Source organism: Pundamilia nyererei, unplaced genomic scaffold, assembly GCF_000239375.1.
Source record: "Pundamilia nyererei isolate P.nyererei 1_Seehausen unplaced genomic scaffold, PunNye1.0 scaffold00065, whole genome shotgun sequence".
In the NCBI taxonomy this organism is placed as follows: domain Eukaryota; kingdom Metazoa; phylum Chordata; class Actinopteri; order Cichliformes; family Cichlidae; genus Pundamilia; species Pundamilia nyererei.
Window position 1 is genome coordinate 1,391,755 of NW_005187466.1, and position 21,682 is coordinate 1,413,436.

Here is a 21,682-nt window from a genome sequence, read left to right on the forward strand (position 1 = left end):
GGGCGGGCCCAGGTTACAAAAGAATGACGAGCAAAAATTTTTCACATTTTGCACAGGTTTCTTTATTTAAGGGAAAATAGCGTTCACGTAGTAGAAGATATACACACGTCTTACATATGAGCAACACTTCCCACCTCAGATTCAAATACAAAATAAAAGAGACTCTAAAAGCAGTGCATAATAAGTTATAACTCGTGTATGAGGAACAGAACATAAATAGAAGTTACAAAAATGAATACAATATTTTTGGCAAACACGAATATATTTACAAGTATGGCTAAGGTCTGAATGACACATACAAATCTAATTAATTAGAGGTTAAACAGGAGATCTATCTACGTATCACTGAATGAAATTAAACATCATTTGTGCAAAACATTAACCAACGTGTAAATAATACTGTAACACTTTTGATCTGCTGCTCAGGTTGATTACTAAAGCAATGTAAAAAAAATATCAGAATGTCTTTTTATTGAACACACTTTTATAGGTAGCCAGTGTAATACAGTGCAAACATACTGATTGCTTAAAATCCTTGTGTGCTGTGATGAATAATTGCTTCATAGCCACCTGCTTTATTTGAGTGACTAATTGTACAGTGATGTGACAGTGACGGCTGCTTTCATGCAACTGTGAGCTGCTCGTCTTTCCCTTCCAGCCCAGCTGCATGCTCTGGATTTTGACTCTGCTCATCTGCCATATTAAGAACTGTTTGCGGTGTGTTTTCGACAGATTTTGAGATTTCTCGTGAACAGGTTTGATCCAGAGGTGAATTTTGACAGAGGACGGTTCGGTTGGTGTCAAGCCCATCTAGACTAGTTGTGGTGGTAACCACAGAATCACCAAAGATTGTATTGGAAAAGACAGATTTGAAAGTGAATGAGGAGTCAAAAAGTGGCTCCTGCACAGCTGCTGGGTCTCTTGGAGGTTTGACAGGAGGAATGGGCGCAGGCTCACTGTTCTTAATCTCTGGCTCTGGTTGTTGATTCGGGCTTGCTGCTTCTTCCTTAATATTGCCCTCTGAATACTCTGAAACCTGGACAGGGACCAGGTCAGTCTTGACTATCACCTTGTAGTCACTGCTGACACTGGATCGTCGGGACGAGCCCTCTGCTGTTGAAATGACACTGCTTGCGCGAGGGAGACTTTTGGGAGACCACGGCCCTTTAAGTCGCCCTTCTTTTCCCATCGGGGAAGAGAAGCAGTTGAGGCAGCCAGACATTGAGGATGACTTGCCCTGAACATACAACACTGTGATTGGTGAACAAGCAGAAGCTTTGGTAGTTTCAACTTTGCTTGTGCTCAGTTTAGGATTCATCCCATTGAGTCCTGGATTGATTTTGACTGTACCTCCTGAATCTGATGCGCGCCTTGTCATCTTCCCCCTTGACCCTCTTCGAATACTTTTTGTGCCCCTTCTAAGCCAGAAGTCCTGAGGCAGAACAGGATCTCTCTGTTTTGGTTCACATTGGATATCTGAAATCTTACTGTTAGCAGTGGGCATGGTAGAGGCTTTCTCTTTGTGCTGCTGCTTTGTGTGCAGGGGGGTTGAGGCATCACTGGGTGGTTGGTAGGAGGAGGAGGAAGAACGACGTGACGGAGGGTGCTGGACAGGGCTGCTTCCATTTGACCACGGCTCATTCTCCAGGCTCAGGTTGAACTCAACACTGCTCTCACTTTGGGCCCTGCTCTCAGCGCAATTCAGCCCTGAAAAGAGATTACAATGTTTTTTCAGAGCTAAAATTTATATGAAAATCATTTTAAAAAACATCTCTCTACTCTTTCACCTTGATATGCTAAATGACCAATAGGGAGCAGCAGTTAACAGTTGCTGGCACTAAGGATCAACATAGAGATTAATATGAAACAAGGTCATGATTGCGATTTGGTGGATTTAGTCTTAATTCCTGCATGTTTGTTGAATCCTCTAAATGAGTATCCCAAAGGTTTTACCGTGATTTTGCAGCTCATCATTGTCCTCAAGTCCAGATGGCAAATTGCTGTCATTTGAATGCTTATCTGTGGGGCAAAGAATAAAACAATTATTGTGTGAATGACACTTTTCTATGCTTAGGCAAGAACAGCGCGTGACAGTGTTTTAATTTAATTACTCTGCACTTTATTTTACTATATAATCAATTAAAATTAACAAAAGAAAAAACAAAAAAAAAACAAACAAAAGGAAACCAATACCTCTACCCCACAACTCAGAAACATCTGGAACAATGTCAGTGGTGGTGCTGTCGAGATGGACAGATGGCAAAGTGGTGGTATGAGGAAGGGGGAGGATGGACGAGATGGAGTCGGTAAATGATGAGGTCAGTGGGTCTTTCCTGCTTTCCTCCACATCAGCTTCTGACTCTTCCAGCTGTACTGAGCTGTCAGGCAAGCAGTTTACCTCTAATGGGGGCGAGGGACAGACTAAGCTGCTCAGGGCTTCATTGTTGGATGAAAGAATGGAAGAAGTGGGATGTGGATGACGTAAAGGAACAGAAAGATGAAATGGCTGTGAAGATTATGAGGGTTTTTTTTCCAGTAGTGTGGTCACTATATAAACAGATGTAAAGGATGGAGCTTTTACATTATAATCTCAATCTGTTTCGCTTTCACTGCAGCCTGGGATTACAAAGCTACTGCCACAAAAGTCTCTTCCTGCAATGCAGCATTTCTTTGACCTCTGTGGTTCTAATAAAATACCCCACACTGTTCCAAATATAGCCACTCTGTTAGAAAATAAGTCCTGCAGCAGCCTGTATCTGCAAGAACATGCAATATCATAACAAATAACTTTAAACTAGGCTGGTGAAATGAGTTTGCCAATGATGTCCACACTGCTAACACATTACCCAGTTATTTTAGAACTTGGGGACAATGACAAATCAGATATGAGTTAGTGGTATGCTAGCATTAAAAAAGCATAAAGCACAAAGCTGTTGGAATTACTGAAGTAAGAGAGTAAAAAGGGCAAGATGAAGCCAGACAACGGACCACAGTCTTTCTTACATATGGAACGCCGAAACAGGGACTTGACTTTGTCTCTGTCCTTCAGCCGGTTCCTCATACGGGGAAACATTTTCAGAGTGGCTTTTTAAGAGTGACCACATGGGAGACACGCAGAACAGATAGAGGGGAGGGTGTGGATGCCAGCAGAGAGTAAGGGGAAAGAAAGAGAGGGGAGAAGTAGGAAGGGCAAAGACAAGGGGAAAAGAGAGCCGAGGGTGTTGGGAGGAGTGAATAAAAATATAAAGACAAGAGAAAGACAAAGGGGAGAAATACTGAGGATTCCTCAAGAAACTTGACACACCTCATGCACTGGAAAGAATGATGCTTTGAACATGAAACACACACAACTAACTAGTTTGTTCACACACTGCCGTTGGTATATGTATAGTTACCAAAATGCACATATAAATGATGTGGAAACAGGTTTAGTTTAAAATACACATATTTATTTAAGCTTTCGCACCTTGATGGAAAATCTTAAGGCAGAAAATGGCTTTTTTGTCAAATTCTGGGAAGATGAGCGTCCTTCACACGTAGATGTACATGGACCTGATTTGTCCGTCACTTCGCTCATGCATCTCTGTACAGTGGCTGTGAATTGGATCTTACATGAACGCACCTGTATGATCTGCATGTTTCAGCTCTGATGATGATCTTTTGAATTTGAGAAGGAAATACTCACTGCTGTTACGTTGGGGTGAGATGACATCACATGCTGATGTGGAGGCTGAGCCTCCAGAGCCATTTGAGCTGATGAAAGAACTGTTGTCGTGACAGGAGAGCTGAGGCTCAGGAACGCCTGAGTGTGTGGGTGTGGGTGGGCGTTCAGGCCCATGCTCGCGGCTATTGGATTTCATCAGCTTCTTCAGCTTCAAAGTAATCCAGTTCCCACGTCTGTGGAAGAGCAGATAATTCAAGGGAAATCAAATAAATAATATAACACAGAGGATGGTCTGCACAGAAAATGCACTGGGCATCGATGTGGTTAAGCATCACCACTTACCCATCGAATTAAGCTTGAAATTCTTGTGATCAGATTAAACAATCAATACTTGAAGTTCATTCAGGAATATCTTAAAGATGTATCCCAACAGAGACCTTCACTCTCAGTGTGCAGGCTTACTGCCAGTTCCAATGGTTTCCAAAAGTAGAACAGGAGGCAGAGCCTTCAGGTATGAGGATCCTCTAATTAGTATAAGAGCGACTCAGGTGAGCCTGAAGCTAGCCTGAGTTATGCAGCTATAGGTTCAGGCTGCTGAGGGTCTTGCCATGATGCACTGAACATTTCACTTTGCTTTATCCTTATGCATTCACATGCCAGAAATATGACTACATACAAATGAATCATGTTCCATGCTATGAAATTGCCTTAATTGATCAAATAACTGTCTCTATGAACTGGAATTTATGTAAAAAGTTATAAAACTTGTTTCATCAACATAAACATGAAAATAAAGGTGTCCCCTTACCTGCGAGGAGGCGAGGGCTCATAAAACTTATATTGGTCCATTATCTTTTCCTCCAGCTTCTCTTTCTGCCTCCTCAAATGATTAAGCTTGTCACTGAAAAGAGAGAGATTATAGGTTAATCATCAATAGAATTTAGGTCTCACTAAAGGGGCATTTTTGATATCCTAATTAGCGATATGTTTTGTTGTCTGCAGGTACCAAACATTGTTAAGTCCATTAGCAAAATACTATAGCATAAAGATTTGATCATGGTAAACTTACTATTGTCCTGTGCACTTACATATACTGGCGTTCTTCAACATGAAAGAGATCTTTGCTCTCCATAGTCTGCTCCAGCAAAGTCCGGTTCTGTAGCATAAGGGTCTCAATCTGGGCGAGCAGGTGGCGGTTCTCTTCCTCGAGGTTGCCCTTCAACTGGCTCAGCAGCTAAGCGTCAGATGAACATGCATGCTTATAAATAAACATCTATCAAAAGCACGCACTGGTATGCAATTGTGAAAACAGGGTTGATAGGTTTCAGCCCCTTTGGAATTCTGAATTGGTTAAGCATTTGAAAAAAATGGTTGAAAGTTGGTTTTTTTAATGCAACCATCGGATTGTTCACAGGATTTGAAAGCATACCTCGCACTGATTTGTGAGTTTTGTGCACGTGATGTCGAGCTGCTGATAGTCCTTTTTGAGCTTCGAAAAGTCTGCCTCTAGCCACGTGTGCTCCAGCTTGGCCTCATTCAGCTGGCTCTTGAGCTGCTTGTGATCCGATGTCAGCGCTTCGTTATCGTTAAGAAGCTGGCGGTATGTCTGGTTCAGCCTTAAAAAATGATGTATCATGAGAAAAATTTCCTTTGTTGATATATCCACATATATATACATGCTCTGGAGTTTATGTGTGTGTGTAGGTTTGTGTGCATGCACGTTCTCACCAGTCTTTCTCATCACGGAGTCTGCAGCACTCAGCAGCCGTTGTCCTGTGCTGTTCTTTCTCCAAAGCCATCCTCATCTGCTCCTCCTTGAGGGCTTTCTCCAGGTCTTCTAATTTGCTACGTTGCTGCAACAGGCTGTTGTATCTAAATAACAATCCAAACATGAATATGAAGTTCATGTTTGGGTTTAGGTTAACTGGCAATGCTCAGATTAAAGATACGAATGATCCTTAAGACAAGTGGTTTAAATGAACTTGTATGCAAACTTTTACCATCGTCCACAGCTCTCTTGTGACCTACCTGTCTTGAAGAGTGCGATGCTCCAGTTCCAGTGTGCGGTGGGCATTTTTCAGACAGCCGTGCTTGCCCATCAGGGCCTCATACTCCATGGCTTGTCGCTCATGCAGGACTGCCAGGCGCTCATGATCTCGTAACAGCTGCTCTTGAGCACCACGCAGCTCTTCACGTTCATGTATAGCACTGTCCCGTTCACTTTCTGCCTTAGACTGCTGCTGCTGCAGCTGAGTGTTTTGGGCCATAAGGGAGGCGCTCTGTGAATTCAGTGTTGACTTTTCCACCTGGAGAAAAACACCAAGGAATTAATGTAACATAAATAGTTTATGTATGCTGTTTACAAGAGCAGAAGCTTACCAGAGGATATTACAGAAGCTTTTATGTGAATTCTGTTACAGAGACTAGTGTGTATTGTAATGACACCTGCAGGGTTGCATTGTGTGTCTGCAATGCTGTGTTGTTCTCCTGCAGTGAGGCAGCCTGCCGCTGCAGGGCAAGGACCTGAGCCTGCTGGCTGTCAGACTGACTTTCCAGCTGTTTTAGCTGGGCTTGTAAAGCCTGGCGTTCTGCCTCCAGTGTCGCATTCTGCATAAGAGAGCAGGAAGATATTATGACAAACTGTAACGTGGTATTAGCTTTAGCATAATTTGTGTGCCATTATCAAAAATAGGGAATCTCTGTGTACAGGAACCCATGATATAATTTAATATTGTACAGCTTTATGTGTTCTATGTTCCTCTTTATGTGTTTACAGAAATGTAAATGGACTGCTACTTATTTAGACACTTTTCTATTTTAACTGAGCACTCAAAGCACTTTTTACTACGAGTCTCATTCACCCAATCTCTCTCACACACACAATGTCACTTACATTTCTCTCGACTTCAATGAGGCGATCTTTTAGCTTCAGCAGTTCTTTGGTAGCTTCCTGACTTTCACGTAGCCATTCACTCATGGCCTTGCCAGTTTCTCTTGGAGGTGTGGAACTTGATGTTGTCCTCTCTTCCTCCTGCCTCTGTTGCAGGGCTTCATAGCTCAGCTTCACCTGTGTGATGGAAGACAGTCGTTCAAGTGGATCCAGAGAAACTAACAGGTCTGGGAAGCTTAACTTTATTCCTTACACTCTTTAGTTCCTGGCGCAGCTGCTGATTCAGAGAGGAGGATTCCTGCAGACGGGCCTCCAAAGAAGCCAACTTGTCGTCTTTTATCTGCAGAGACTTTTTCAGAGATGTCTCCAGCTCAGACTCGAGCATTTTGAACCTGCTGTGTATAGAAAATTATTTTGCGTTATAAAACTTTGCATTTGTTATAACATTCTCTTAAATAGTTACGTGATGGGAACAGAAAGCTCCAAAGAGTATGCACAGACCTGTTATCTGGTCTCTCTTGTTCAGCCTGATGTGCACTCTCCTGGTTCAGGACCTTCATTTCCAGCTCATGGGAAAGCCTCTCTAGTTCATTGTCTCTTTGCTGGGTTCTCAGCTTCTCGCTAACTAGCTCCTAAAGATAGACAATACATTTCAAATAAAACAAACAGGTTTCCATAATAGCAGTATTGCTTAATCAGAATCAAAATCAGAATACTTTATTAATCCCTAAGGAAATTATGTAAGGGACGGCAATGTCATTTAGCTGGCCTGAAGTAGTTATATGAAGACTGCCACTAAAGGTTAAGGTGCTTAACACATTTATTAGACCACCAGAAAATATGAATATTTTAGAAATCTGTCAAAAGCTTGTGTAAAACTAAAAATTATATTGTTATTTATTAGGTAAATAACAAAATGAATTCATGTTTATACCTAAATTTGAGCCAGCAAAGTAGACAATTTTTACTGCAAGTAAACAATGAAAATTTGGGATCTTAATCAAAACATAAGGATGTTCTTTACTATTTTTTCAGTATTTTTAGTAAAACTGTAAATTTGAAAATTCATGAATAACAACAATATTTTTATTTTAGTGTTAAAAATGTAATGTTGATATAAAAAGCTTGTGCTTCTGGTGTATTAATGATTACAGAAACACAAAATAAAATCATTTTAGTAATTACCAGTACGGTTAGGCCAGCTTTGGCATAAACCTTAGATTGGGTGACAGTCTAATAAATGTATTAAACGCTGTCGGTCATGTTATGCATCCAGTCAGTCCTCACTTCTCTGAGGGTTGCCAGGGTTCTCTGGTCGATAGCAGCCTGCTTGGTCAGTTCTCTGTTGTCTCTCTCCAGGCCTTTCACCCTCTCAGCAGTTTCCCTTAATCCGTCCACTTCCTTTACAAGAAAACGCATCTCCCTTTCCAAGCTAGCCATACAGACATTACTGCTGTCTAATTTGGCTTCTTGGATTTCAGCCTGAAATACAGGAAAGTAGAACAGTCGATAAGGTTTCCAAACATTATCTAACGCTAGAAAACTGATATCTTTATTTAAAAAAAAAAAATTTGTCCACCTGTTGCCGGAGTCGTCGATTCTCTTTCTCTAGCTGCCTCTTGTCTCTCTCCAGGGCAGTTGTTTCATGCTCCAGGGTCTGCTTCTCTGTTTCTAACTGCTCCAGGCGTCGTGCAGAGATGCGAAGATCCTCTAAAGAGGCCTGCAGGCTCTGATTCTCTGCTTCCAGCTCCTCAACCTCTGCCTCTAGACGCTGAACCTTTCGGTCTTGAACATGGAGAATGATAGAAGAAATAAATTAATCTGAAAATGTTTTGCTATATAAGTACAAAAACACTACTTATTTTCTATGGGACCTACCAGTGTTGTCAAGTGAAGTTTGTAGATGCTGATTTATTGTGTCCAGGGCCCTGCACTTGGCCTCTAGCCGCTGTGTGTGCTTGCTGGCATAGGAGGAGCGTGTTGGCAGACCTGTGAAGATGCTTTCATGGCGGGGACTGCTGTTCTTTGAGCCAGGCGAGTGATCATGTGACCTCACAAAATAATGGCGCCTATTGTGATTGTTTTCTAAGACTTCCAAATCAGACATCCTTTCTTTGAAATGGTCTCCACTGTCTCCATCCTCTAGCTGTCCTTTCTCCTGGATATTACGCTCTGGATTAGCTGTGAGATGGTTCACAGTCTGGACTCGCTCCAACTCCTCGGTGTCTAGCTGCTGATGGCAGCTTAAATCCCCATTTAGCATCGACTCTGTTACAATACTGAGGGAGACTCCATTAGAGTGATTTTTAGCATTCGAGCAGGAGGTCTGCAACACTGAGGACTCGTCTGTTGATGAGGTACAGTTGTTACTACACATCGCCAGGTGGCTATGTTTGGTTTGTGTGATGTTATTAACAGAAGCTCTGAGCTCCTCTATAATCTTCAGGAGATGTTTGTTCTCTTTCTCCAGTTTCAGCAATCGACTGCAGGCCCTCTCACTGACCTCCTCACTCAGGGTCTGCTGGCCTTTTGACAAACACACAAACACACAGTCAGTTTGCAAGACGCTTGAGAGAAACAAATGAAAATAGCTCACTTTTCTAGGAATGTTATTAACTGGTCACTTTCACATTCTGCAATGCTGCTATTTACAAAAATATCATTAAAAATAAGTTTGGTATCAGTAGAAGCGCCACTCATATGTACAGACATGCCTCTGATTCACTTTTTGTAACAGAGATTCATTTAACAAAGACAATAAAAGTCACATCTTAAGCCTGATTGTCGAGTATTTCAAGTAAATAACTTATTTAAGAGATGGCACAATAATGCATGCACACCTTTACATAACTTATCCTTATCTACTCTCACTGGAAAGTACACTATATTGCCAAAAGTAGTCACGCATATGAACTTGAATGACACAGCATTCTTAACTCGCAGAGTTTAATATGATGTCGTCCTATCCTTTCCTGAAATAGCAGCTTCACATTTTTCTGGGAAGCCTTTCCACCAGGTTTAGGTGTGTGTTTATGGAACATTTTGACCATTCATCCAGAAGCGCATTTCTGAGGTTGGACATGATGTTGGACGAGAATGCCTGGCTTGTAGTCTCAGGACTCTGTGCAGGCCAGTCAAGGTCTTTCAGGCCAAACCTGCTGATCCATTTCTTTTAGGACTTTGCGCACTGCTCATCTGAGTGCACTGGGCTATCTTCAAACTATTCCTATACATTAGGAGCATTAAATTGTCCAAAATGTCTTCATTCTTTTCACTGGAACTAAGGGGTCTGTCAGGGGCTGGGTCTGTAGCCTGACATTTTGAGTTTATTTTGTATTATTGGTGCCTTATGTTATATTGGAAATATGTTAAGTTCTTGTGTTGCTATTATTAGTTAGGACAGGGGTGGGCAACTCCAGGCCTCGAGGGCCGGTGTCCCTGCAGGTTTTAGATGTGTCCTTGAACCAACACAGCTGATTTAAATGGCTAAATTAGCTTCTCAACATGTCTTGAAGTTCTCCAGAGGCCTGGTAACAAACTAATCATGTGATTCAGGTGTGTTGACCCAGGGTTTGATCTAAAACCCGCAGGACACCGGCCCTCGAGGCCTGGAGTTGCCCACCCCTGAGTTAGGATATAGTTGAGTTTATTCTAGTTTTTGCTTTATCTATGTCTCCTGGTTTGAGTCTTTTCCTGTCTTCTGTGTCAGTCTGTCATGCACTTTTTTGTCTCTGTTTTGAAGTGTCAAGCTTGTGTCATTATGTCTATGTCTCTCCATGTTTCCTGTTTTATTTTGAAAGTCTTGTGTTTCCATGTTCAGTGTGTTTAGTTTAGTTTTCCCTGTGGGGCCAGGTTCATTTGTGTTAGCTGTGTTTCCCCAGGTGTTACTACTTCCCTCATTACACTTCTGTGTATTTAAGTCCTCTTTCCACAGTTCAGTGTCAGGTCGTCTGTTTGTCTTGTATTACCCCACTCTGGGTTTCAAGTTGAGTTCATGCTTTCTGATCAGATGCTTGTTCGTTGTTTTTTTTCACGTTATAGTTCTGCATACACCTTTTCAGATTCACGTTAATGTTCACAGTTTTCATAGTTAATCTTAGTTTTTTCACCGTTTAGGTTTCAGTTTAGTTTTTTCCCCAGCTCGCTTTGCCTTGTTTTATGTTTATGTATTTTCAGCCAAATAAATGGCTCGCCTTTTGATACACTGAGTTTACTCTCCCGTGTCTGCTTTTGTGCCACACCGGCTATGCAGCCGTGACAGGGTCGAGCCCAACTGAAAAGCAATCCCATGCCATAATCCATCCTCCACCAAACTTTACACTTGGGATAATATAGTCATAAAAGTAATATTCTCCTGGAAAACTACAAAACCTAGATTTATCCATTGGATTGGCAGATGGGGAAGTGTGATGCATCACTCCAGAGAACATGTCTCCAATTCTCTAAGGTCCAGTGGGGGCGTGCTTTACACCGCTGTATCCAATGCTTTGCATTGCACTTGGAGATGTAAGGCTTGGATACAGCTCTTCAACTATGGAAACCCAGTCCATGAAGTTATCTACACACAGTTCTTGAGCTAATCTGAAGACCACGTGAAGTTTGGAGGTCTGTAGTGACTGACTCTGCAGAAAGTTGGTCACCTCTGCACACTACCTGAATTCAGTGATTTGGATGGGTAAGTGAATACTTTTGGCAATATATTGTAGATTAGCCTAAGCTCTCATTATTCCTTCTTTACACCCACTCTTACCCTGGGAGCTTTCTGTGGTCTTGGAGAGTTGCTCTAACTCCCAGCCTAGGTGCTGGGACTCCTCCATACTCCTCCTCTGTGCCAAACACAAAGCCAAGTTGTCCGTTTGCAATTCCTCAATGCGCCTCCGATCTGCCTCCCTCTCCTTAAGTGAAAACCCAAACTATAAGCGGTGGTATAAGAGCGCTACCTGTCCAGCTGGTGAACAAGCTAGATGAACATTAAAGATGAAATCTAACCTTCCAGATATTTTAAATGATATTTCTGGTAAACTCTGTGGAGATGTCTGACCTGTTCCATGTCATGGACCTGGGCCTTCAACAGCAGATTGTGTTTCTCCAGCTGGTGGATTTTATCTGAGCGTGCCCTCCAGCCTTCCAGTTGATCTTCCAAAACCTCTTTAGTCTCCTGGAGTACCCTATTATCCTCCTTTAGCTCCTGAAACATGAAAAAATATTTAAATTCACCTTAAATACTAAACCACACTGAATCCCACCCAATCATCATATTTCTCTTTATTTGAATCTTTCACTACAATAGTTAATTAAAAGTCTATTGTATGTTTGTAATGTATGTATGTTCTACATGTATTTATTCTGCCTCAACCTCCACTTTGGCTTTGTAGAACTCCATCTTGTGCAGTTGCTCCCTGTAGCGTCCCACTTCACTCTCCAGCTTGTCCGCCTTGATGGCTCGCTCTCTCAGGGCATCCAGTTCATCACGGTAAGTGCGGGCTGTGCGTGCATCCAGAAGCAACTGGGAATTCTGGTAAAGTTAAGAGAAAAGAATGTTTTATAACAAAAAAGTCTTAAGCTTGATACAGCTTTTTATAGTCAGAAATTTCCGCCATAAACTCTAAAGTTCATCATCAAACATCAGTTCAACATCAAATAGCTAAAACAGCAGAGAACACTGACTTAGTTTAGTTGGAAACACGAATGGAAGATTTGTGTGTTTTTTGTTATGGTAAGACGTGAACATCCGATCTGTTATCATGTGATAACTTTATCAGGGAAAGCCAAGGCACATATAAGTAAGTAAAATGTTATTAATAAAGAAGCTTTAGAGACAAAGATCACGATTAAGTGTTTCACAACAATATAAAATTTAAGGTGATATAATAACTTTTTCCATTCCACTAGACAAAAATGGCTGTAAGAAATTAAATACTGCTTTTATTTTCACTAAATATTTAATTGTTATAAATATATGAACCATGTTAACTAGTGTGACCATCTAAGCCACAAATGCAAATTGAGATTTCCCGAGCAGACAAATCCACAGGGGCTTTAGCTGTACATCTGAGTCAGTGTTCAGAGGTTTAAGTTAGTAGTTATTAAGCACGGAGCTGCAGCAAAGTACAGCGTTCAATAATCTGCATAAGCTGCAGAGAGGTCAGGAGGTTACTGTTTGTCACCATTAGCTGTGATTTTTTTTTTTTTTTCTTTCAACGTGTTCTTTGACTTCAGACCTCCTGCTGGATTCTCTTCAGCTCAGCCTCCATGTTCTCCAACTCATGTCTGCAGTCCAGCATTTGTTCACTCTTCTCCTCTCTGGTGTCATGTGTGGATCACAGAGAGACATAAAGTTGGGAGGTTAACATGCGCTACATTTTAAACACGAATTGAAAATGTTTAAATAATAAGTAAGCATAACAGAAATATAAGCAATTCTGACAAAATGGATCAAACATTAGCTGTTAAGCTTCATTTCTTTCCTTCCCACATGCTGATGACAAAAAAAGCGTGTTAATTTTCTTATATAAAAAAGAATAGTCTAAGGCCATTCAAAAAAATCAGAGCATGGCTTTATGTGACATTGTGTTTCTGAACAGTATGTGAGCTGATGGGATGGACAGCAATGATGGAACTGAGATCTTGATTGGATCAGCTTTAGCGTGCGTGTGTTCGTGTGTGCAGTATCTGCAGATATGCAGAGCAAATATGGGTCAGTGGTAGTGCATAGGCATTGAACCTGCCAAGCAGGCAGCAATGTGGGCCAAACTCTGCAGGGCATCTCTTATCCTGTACTATCTCTCTCTCTCTCTGCCTCCTATTTATTCCCTACTGGCAGTTACACAGAGGAAACCCATTTACCAATCAGCACCGTTAGGAGGAACTCTACAATGCTTAACCTAATAATCTTTTAATGTGGGAGAAAAGCAAACGCTTTACTCTGCAAACATTTTGGTGACATGAAGGGGACAACAGATGAAATAAATCTGGGCAGAAAAGTGCTACAAAAATTCCAACTTACTACAACCTCTTTGGTATTACTTTGCCTTTTTTTTTAACGTTGATCCAATCTATGTAGTAACTTTCATATGAAAATGTTCTGATCTCCAGTTAGTGTAATATATCTTAACTTTTTAAGCTAATTTTAGTCAACAAACAAAGAAAACAATTATTTTTTCCACCTATCACATACGTACAGTTCTTGTCTAAGTCGTCTGATCTTTGCCTTAGAGTCAGCCAGTTCGACTGCAAGGTGTTGCTGGGTCCCCACCTGCTGCTGCTGAATTGTAGGAGAGTAGCTGGCAGACTGTGGGCTGGAGGGGCTACTGAGCAAACTTACCACACCCTCTTTCTCCTGCATTAGCTCTGCTATAGTCTGCAGATAGGAAGCAGGATTAATACTACAGGTTGAACATTAGTGATGAGTGTGCAGTATCTGAGCTCAGTCTAAAATGAAAAGCATCTTAATAAAATAATATCCATTGTTCCTATAAAAATATGTAGCTAATACTGTTTGTAAATATGAAAATTAAGTACCTCCAGATGGGTATCCCTCTGATCCAGCAAGTGTCGGAGGTGTGCGGTCATGTTCCTTACTGCTGCCTCCATATCATCGGGGTGCAGCTCACTAGACTCCAACCACTGCAGATCCAGCACATTGTCTTGACTGTGAGTCAACTGTTAAACACGGGACAAGACAATCAGCGTAGTTGAGGAAAGAATAATACAAAACACAGCAACTACACAAACAACTGCACAAAAACAAATGATTACCTGTAAAAAAAAAAACGCTGTAGCATTCAAAGCATATGTCATATAAAGTCAAATACCTCCTGAATATGAGCAGCTATTGCTGCTTTTGTCTCAAAGTCAAGTGTCTGGATTCTCTCAATGTACTCCTCTTTCTTCTCACACTGTAAAAATGCAAAAATGCACAAATCTGACCCAGAAACGTAAAACATAAACACCATTTTTAAATATGAATCACTCAGTATTTACCTGAACTGCACATCCCAATAGTAATAGCAAAAGTTTCCTCATTTCATCCAGGCTTTGTTCTATGAGAGTAAAGAAATTGAATTATTGGAAAACAAACCCACTGGATCGAAGTAGGACTGCTGTCACGGATTTAAACTGAACACAGCGCTGGTTGGTGTATTTGGGTCATCACTTGCCGAAGCATTGCCATCAGAAGTTAGTGCGGCTATCAGACTGATAGCGGTGTGCAGTTGAATTAAAGGAGCTGAAAAGAGTCTGTTTCATTTTACAGACTCAAAGGTTTTCATTGTTAACTATTCAGAAATCACTGACCACTGAAAATCAAGCGGTGCATATTGGGAATGTATAATCGTTTTAAAGAGCATACCACAGTAAGGAGTCCTGCCAAGCAGCAACACATTTGGCAAAGGAGTCATGATTAATTGTCTCAGATTATCCTACAAAAGAAGAGACAGAAAAGAGAAGAGAGATGGTTAGAGAAAAACCCCACATTTGGGTTAAAGTGAAACAAGGACAAAACACTTCTTGCATTCTAGCCAAAGTGTTTGAATAGATGGAGAAGTATGTATGTACAGCACATAGGACCTGCTCAAATACATGTATAGAAACACTGCCAACAAATGGTGAGTGCTCTGAATGGGTAAATGACAGAGCCAGTTTCCCTGGTGCCGTGGTGAAATTCTGTAAAACTGCTGCAGCCTTGTCCCTGCCTAAGTTTCCCATCATCCTTTCTTTTTGAACCTTATGCGAAAGCTCCTCTATAGAACTGCACTTGTTATTATTCTGTCTCTTTCATATTGAATCACTGCATCTCCTTAATGTAAGCTTTAGCTCCATTAGGTCAAAATCAAACAAAAATACACTAATTCAAACAGCTGCAGCTGCACTATTTGTTTAGCACAAATTATTAAATGACAGCAAGCTAGATGCTATACTCATGTTGTAATTGTAGACAGCGTCATACATACTAAACATGTTAGCCTTGTAACTTTGAACCATGTTCACACACTGACATTTAGCTGAAAGTTCCAGTTAAACCAGTGCAGCGGTCAAGTCTTTTAACTGATCTTAGAGAATGAAAATAACCAAAAATAGACTGCAACACTTCTAGATGCCCTAGATCTACAGTGCCTTACTAATAATAATTTTAATGCAAAAATAAACATGGGATGCTGCAGTTTATCTCAGACTGTCTCTGTTTCCATTCACTGGGGACAAACAACTTAAAATGTGTACAGTTAGGTCCTGAAGTCTTTGGATAGTGACACAGTTTGTGTAATATAGCTGTTTGTGTAACGTTACTGTATAGAGAAGTAGAGTGCAGAGTTTCAGCTTTAACTCGATGAGTTTAACGTAAGTATAGCATTAACTGAACTGCAGACGTTTTTATACATAGTTCCTCATTTTCAAAGTTTCAAAAGTAAGTGGACAAACTGACATAATTTTAAAGAAATAAGGATTATTCTAACATTTGGATAAAAAAAATCATTTACAGCAAGTCTTAAGTCTAGAACCCATGAAGATCACGAAATGCTGTTTCCGCCGTTGAGATGCTCTACCAGACTTTTACTCCTGCCTGCCTTCTGTTGGTTCTCTCCTCCGTCAGTTATGCCCTCAATAACTGAAAAGCCTGTTCTACTGAGGTGAGATAAGATAACTGATTTGGCCATTGAAGAATATCCCACTTCTCTGCCTTGATAAACTCTTGGTTTGCTATTACAGTGTGTTTGGGTCACCATCTATTTATGCTGTGAATTGCTGTTCAATCAATTTTGCAGCATTTAGCTACATCAGAGTAGAGATCATAGCCCGGTATAGTTCAGAATGCACAGCCCGTTCTCACTCCCGAGGCGTAACATGTCGACGTTTTGTCACCTAGCGTAAAATGTTACGCTTTGGGAGTGAGAACGTGTTGGAATGCACCCTTTTTAAAGAATAATTTGTCCACTGTTAAAGTTTCTGACAGATTGATTCTAGTTTTTCAGTCTAAAGATTATCTTCACTTGCATGGACATCCCTTTGGACCTCATTACTGAGTTTGTCAATTGTTCTGTTACTTTTCAGCCTCTAAGATTAGTATAAAAATAGACGATCTGTATAAAATTGTGTATAATTCCTAAACAATTAATGCATTTTTTTGATTTCTTGAATTAAAGATGAAAGTCTGAACTTCATTGAATGTTGACTCTTTGATTTAAAATGCATTGTGTTGGTGTGCAAAGGTACTATTAACAACATAACTAGCAGACATACATGTATGTTTTCAAAAAGCAACTACAGTAGAAATACTGCTACTGTGGTTTCATTTGTGTGGATTATCCTTTCCTTAAGATAATCAATTCATTGTCCCGTTCTCAGTGAAATCGCTTCTCTGGTGATTCTGACTGATTTCAAGGGTTAAATTGTGCTTAATTACTCTGACACAGACAGAAAATCCAAGATTTTAACACCACTGGTGTCTGCCCATGAATTTTGCAACTTTATACGTCAGTCTAAAGCTCTGTCTGTGACTCTGACTGCAGCTTTACTCTGGCTCTGGCTGTGCTCTAATGCAGCTCCTGTGCCGATTACACAGATGTTCACATGACTGAAATTTAGGCCATGCATCTTAAGAAGAACTAGTTGATCTGCTAAGTCATCCAGTATGTTGAAGTTAAAGTAAACCCAGACTATATTAAAATCTGATGTTAAGGGAGATTGAAAGCTTAGCTGCTGCTGTATCTATAAAAAAAAATGGGAACTCACCAGGTAAAATGTCTTGATCTGCTGCACGAGAAAGTTCAGGTTCTGGATCCTCTGACTTGGATCCTTGCTCATTTTCTTTGCACTCTGAGATGAAGCTGAAGGATTTCTGAAAATGTAACATAAAAGTGTTTTACTTGACTTTACTGCCATTTTCAAACCAACCAACAAGCAGTCAAACATAATTAACATGTTTGGATAAGAAGAAGCTGCAACTGATAGAAATCTGGACTCGGAAACATTCACAAGATCCCTATTCATTCCCAACTTTAGCCTGTGTGACATCATTCCTTCCTGCCAACAAACTGGAGTTTTGTTTTGTTGTGTTTCTAAAGCTTGATGTTGTTATAGGTTGTTATGGAGGTAAGATTTCATTACTGAGAAAGTGAAACATATATATACGCTTAATATACGATGATAAAAAGAAGAAGGCAAAGCGTAAAAAGAGTCAGTCATAATTATTGAAACAGACACAAATATAATGCTGAGCTGCCGAGTCTCCCTCTGTGTGCTGTTTGTCCTGTTCTGTACTCTTTCCCCCTCCCATCTGTGTCCCAGTGGCACTAAACACCAGGCCCTAATCCCAAAGGGTCTTCCCAATCCAGGAGATTATCCCGCCTCTTCCCCTCCCTTCAGTGCAACTTTTTTTTTTCATGTAGAACTGGTTATTGTGACCCTGGGGAGATAATTGGGGTGAATGGATACTATAGATTTGCAATGGCTAAAGAGCATTATCCACAAGTGCACTCGATCATAGTTTTTTTCCTCTTTCTTTGGAGTGCTTCAGTTTTAGTTAGGAGTCATCTATCAATCTTTGAAGTGTCATTTAACTTGCACATGAAGGCTTAACACACTGGTTTGGTAGTGTTTGCTAAGGACGAGGGTAATTCCCTCAGAACATAAGGCAAAACTATCATAATCTCTTAAGTAGCATCTTGCCAGTATGGATGAGGTCTCTCATGTTTTGGTTAATCTCTTGCCTTCAGTCTGGTCTGTCTCAAGCCGTACATCTCTGGGTAACTTTTATGCTAATTCTAACATTTATGTCAGACACCCGAACCTGTCAGTAATGAGGAAGTCTGCAGCTGACTACAAAGATCCCCTTTATTACTGCAGAGTAACAAAGCTGGTACTGTTGATCCCTGGATAAGAATGTTAGCAGATGCTTCATACAGTATCAGTGGATGCTACACCATGAAGCAAGAGGATCAGAAATCAGCAAAAAAAAAAAAAGATTCTTTATTGACCACAGTCAGCCAAAAATCTGAATTTATCTTGACACAACTTAGATTGAAAATCAGATAAATGAACAGGAGGCTCAAACTGGGATAAAATTACTTACATTTGGGTCATTATGTCGTTTAGAAAGACTCCATCCAGCAGTTCAGAAAAATCCAAGTGCATGCCCCCATCATTTGGCACGAATGTCCTCACCTAAACAGCAAAGAGAATATGGGATTTGAGGTCGATATCACAGTATCTGTGAGGAGACAAGAGCATCGTACATCACTTACCCAAGTGACAAGTGGGCTCAGCATGAACTGATCCAGACAGGGCAGAAAAACTCCCCTCTCCATCGTTAGCTAGGCTTTGAGTGACTGGTCTCAATAGAACATCCAAGTTGATTTAATCAAGAAAAAAAAAATGATAGCACGAAATACATCTTTTAAATGAAGTGATCCAATCGTCTATTCAGGTCGTCCCGTCCATCTTCTTTAGAGAAGAATTCCCTCTGACACTGCACTTTGAATTGTCTTTGCTTTCTCTCACAAACTCGTAAAATCTCGCGGTTTAATTTTCGATAAGTGAACGTTTAAACATGTGCGGATTTTGTCCCGGAACAGCACACACGGACATACATCCTCTCTGGTCCTCTGCTGCAAAGGCATCTGCTGTCAATCCTCCTCCTCCCCCCCCTCCTGCTCTCTGCTCGTCGCACTGAAAGAGTTGGCACTGCTGTATTAGGGATGTTTAAAGGAGCAAAGAAGTTTGAAAAAGTGGCATTTGAGCCAAATAGAAATATCACCTCCCTAATATAATTTAACTCAAAAAAAAAAATCCCCTTGGGTTCATATTCTGAAGTTACTGCAGCAGAAACGCCGAAATAGCTTTGCCTTTAATCTGTTACCATGGTGATAGCGCCCCCACCCCTTCCTTTCAGCAGCAGCAGCAGTAGCCTCTCTTCCACCGGGCAGCAGAAGTAAGGCTGCTGCTGCTGATACATCCACTTCAGCTGTAGCCACTTAGCATTGCTCGTAGATGCTAAGTGGAGATATTAAATCCCCCTACTCCCCCAAAAACAAAATGCAGCCCACCGGTAATTTTATACAGAAATACACAGTCCAACCCAGAAAGCACAGCAATCACTAAAAGCGTTAATCTGAATTCAAAAGGTTGCTAGACTAATCTAGAAACATATCAGAGACGTCGTTGAGGTTCTTACCTCTGAATACATCAGAATACCTCCAAAATAAACTCACAGTACAAAACTTTGGCACGCAAAAGACCATAATGGTGTAACAGCACCACCTCGTGTTTAAGTTATACATTTTTTGTGCACAATTTCTAGATAAATTATGTTTCATCTTGTTCTCTCTATAAACTCCACAAGATGCTCGGTTGAACTTTCCCTCGTCCGAGGTAAACTTATTTTAAACTCTTAATAAACAGTCATGAGTCTACTTCTCACCTTCCGGTGTTACACTCTCAAGACTCCGGGCGGAAAAAATGGGTAAATGCAATTCCCATTGCTACAAATTACAGTTTATACATTTAAAATCGTAAAGTTGTGTTTATATTAAGAGTGTCACAATAACCCTGAATGATATTGATATCTGGTCAATATTACTCGTAAGATAACATCATGAACAATTGTGCAATTGATCTTTCTATATGTTTTGTCCATTTATGATTCCAACAATAACTGTAAATGTGTACAAGTCTACATTACTGCTTTAGAACAGTAGAATGGTGGTTCCTAAAGTGTGGGTTGAGGCACCCTGCTAGGCATCAAAGGTACTGCAGATTGGCTGCAGAAATAAGAGAAATTGTGGTTGAAATTACTCACTCAAGTGAGTATGTACAGTTAGACAGTTTGATTTATAAGACAGAATTCAAATTGGTAATAGCAGGTTAGTTTGTGGTACGACTCATTAATCTGACCTAAATTTTTTTGCTCTTGTACTGAAAGTGGGTCATACATTGGCCTTAACACTAGGTAGCATTAGCAATTTATAGCCAACAGCCTGTGTTGCTTATATTTTTTTGAGTAAAATGTTCAAGGAAATACATCACTTTCATTTTGTTTAAAGTTAAGATTTAAGGCCCCACGGAATTTTCTGATTTGTGAGTGGGCTGCACCACTCTTGACTTTAGTAATTGTTGCTACAGAAAGATACAGAAATTAATTACTCGATATGACATATGATCCTCCACATTTACTTAAAAATAAACATTATCATACATTTTTATACAGAAGAATTTTTCTTCTTGTCTCCCATCACTCACAGTACATGGGTTCAATTTCAGACGTTTGCTTAAGGAAGAAATTTTTAAATGGCTCAAATGAACAGGAGAAATGAAAACAACTTGGCCTTTAATACATTGCCTAGAAACAAATACTTCTCTGTTTTTAGTGTACAGGTAACACTTTTCTCTCTCCTTTTTGGGTATTTTCTTGTAAGTTTGCTGTTTGTCTGTCCACCCTTGAGTGGCCAAAAATATTCTGAAAAATATTTTCCTTATTTTCCTTTTTCCACAAACCTTGACTTGATCTCAGAGGATAGATGTTTTATTTGGCCATAGCTCAAATGTGGCCTCTCACCGTATGACAGCTGGGATAGGCTCCAGTCACCCCATGACCCCGAATTGGACAAGCAGTAAATGGGACGGATAGATTAAGCCTTATAACCTGTCTTATCCAAGCATTGTCTGACAGTGTTTGAACAAGCTTGGCTTTGTCAGTCTTTAAGTGCCTCCGTTCAAGCTTGAGGTCAGATATGTCACAGTTTTTAGGTTAAGGACCCAAATATAGACTCAGGATACAGGTGGAATAAACAAAATGCAACTTTATTGGTGGATAAAAGCCCAATAAATAATAAGTTTCATAAATCCAACAGCAGAGGTGATACATGCAAACAAACTAGGAGAATAAACAAAAACTGCAAGCACAGACAAAGAGAAGACAGCACTATGTATACTCACACAGTAAAAGTTAATCAAGGAAATGAGACACAGCTGGGAGGAAATGAGACACTGGTGCACAGAATCAACACAATCACAGGGGAGGAAGAAGGAACTGAATATGAGACACAGAAGACAATTAACAAGTAAAGTAATTCAGAAAGAAAATAACAATAACTAAACTGGGAACCTCAGACACAAAAGTAAATTTAATAAAGGGA

At 40.4% G+C, this 21,682-nt stretch overlaps 1 protein-coding gene across 4 annotated transcripts; it reads right to left on the bottom strand.

The window, feature by feature from the left end:
* Positions 1–57: 57 nt before the first annotated feature.
* On the bottom strand, positions 58–19,372 carry LOC102192712 (girdin-like). 4 transcript variants are annotated; one of them, XM_005735783.1, is made up of 28 exons: positions 18,794–19,372; positions 18,622–18,713; positions 17,283–17,388; positions 14,905–14,974; positions 14,538–14,596; positions 14,369–14,452; positions 14,076–14,216; positions 13,736–13,914; positions 12,776–12,857; positions 11,911–12,069; positions 11,596–11,742; positions 11,305–11,380; positions 8,433–9,080; positions 8,134–8,339; positions 7,842–8,036; positions 7,056–7,186; positions 6,808–6,949; positions 6,558–6,731; positions 6,110–6,271; positions 5,693–5,970; positions 5,393–5,536; positions 5,094–5,280; positions 4,753–4,898; positions 4,473–4,565; positions 3,686–3,897; positions 3,004–3,084; positions 1,954–2,019; positions 58–1,707 (listed from the first exon to the last, which is right to left on the bottom strand). In XM_005735783.1, exons 1-28 carry the CDS (start codon positions 18,854–18,856, stop codon positions 623–625), a joined length of 5,208 nt encoding a protein of 1,735 aa, XP_005735840.1. In that variant the 5' UTR covers positions 18,857–19,372; the 3' UTR covers positions 58–622. The 4 variants fall into 4 exon arrangements, with proteins under 4 accessions (XP_005735840.1, XP_005735839.1, XP_005735838.1 ...); XM_005735782.1 differs by having other exon boundaries at positions 6,808–6,946; positions 11,305–11,449; XM_005735781.1 differs by having other exon boundaries at positions 11,305–11,449.
* Between the last annotated feature and the right edge of the window lie 2,310 nt (positions 19,373–21,682).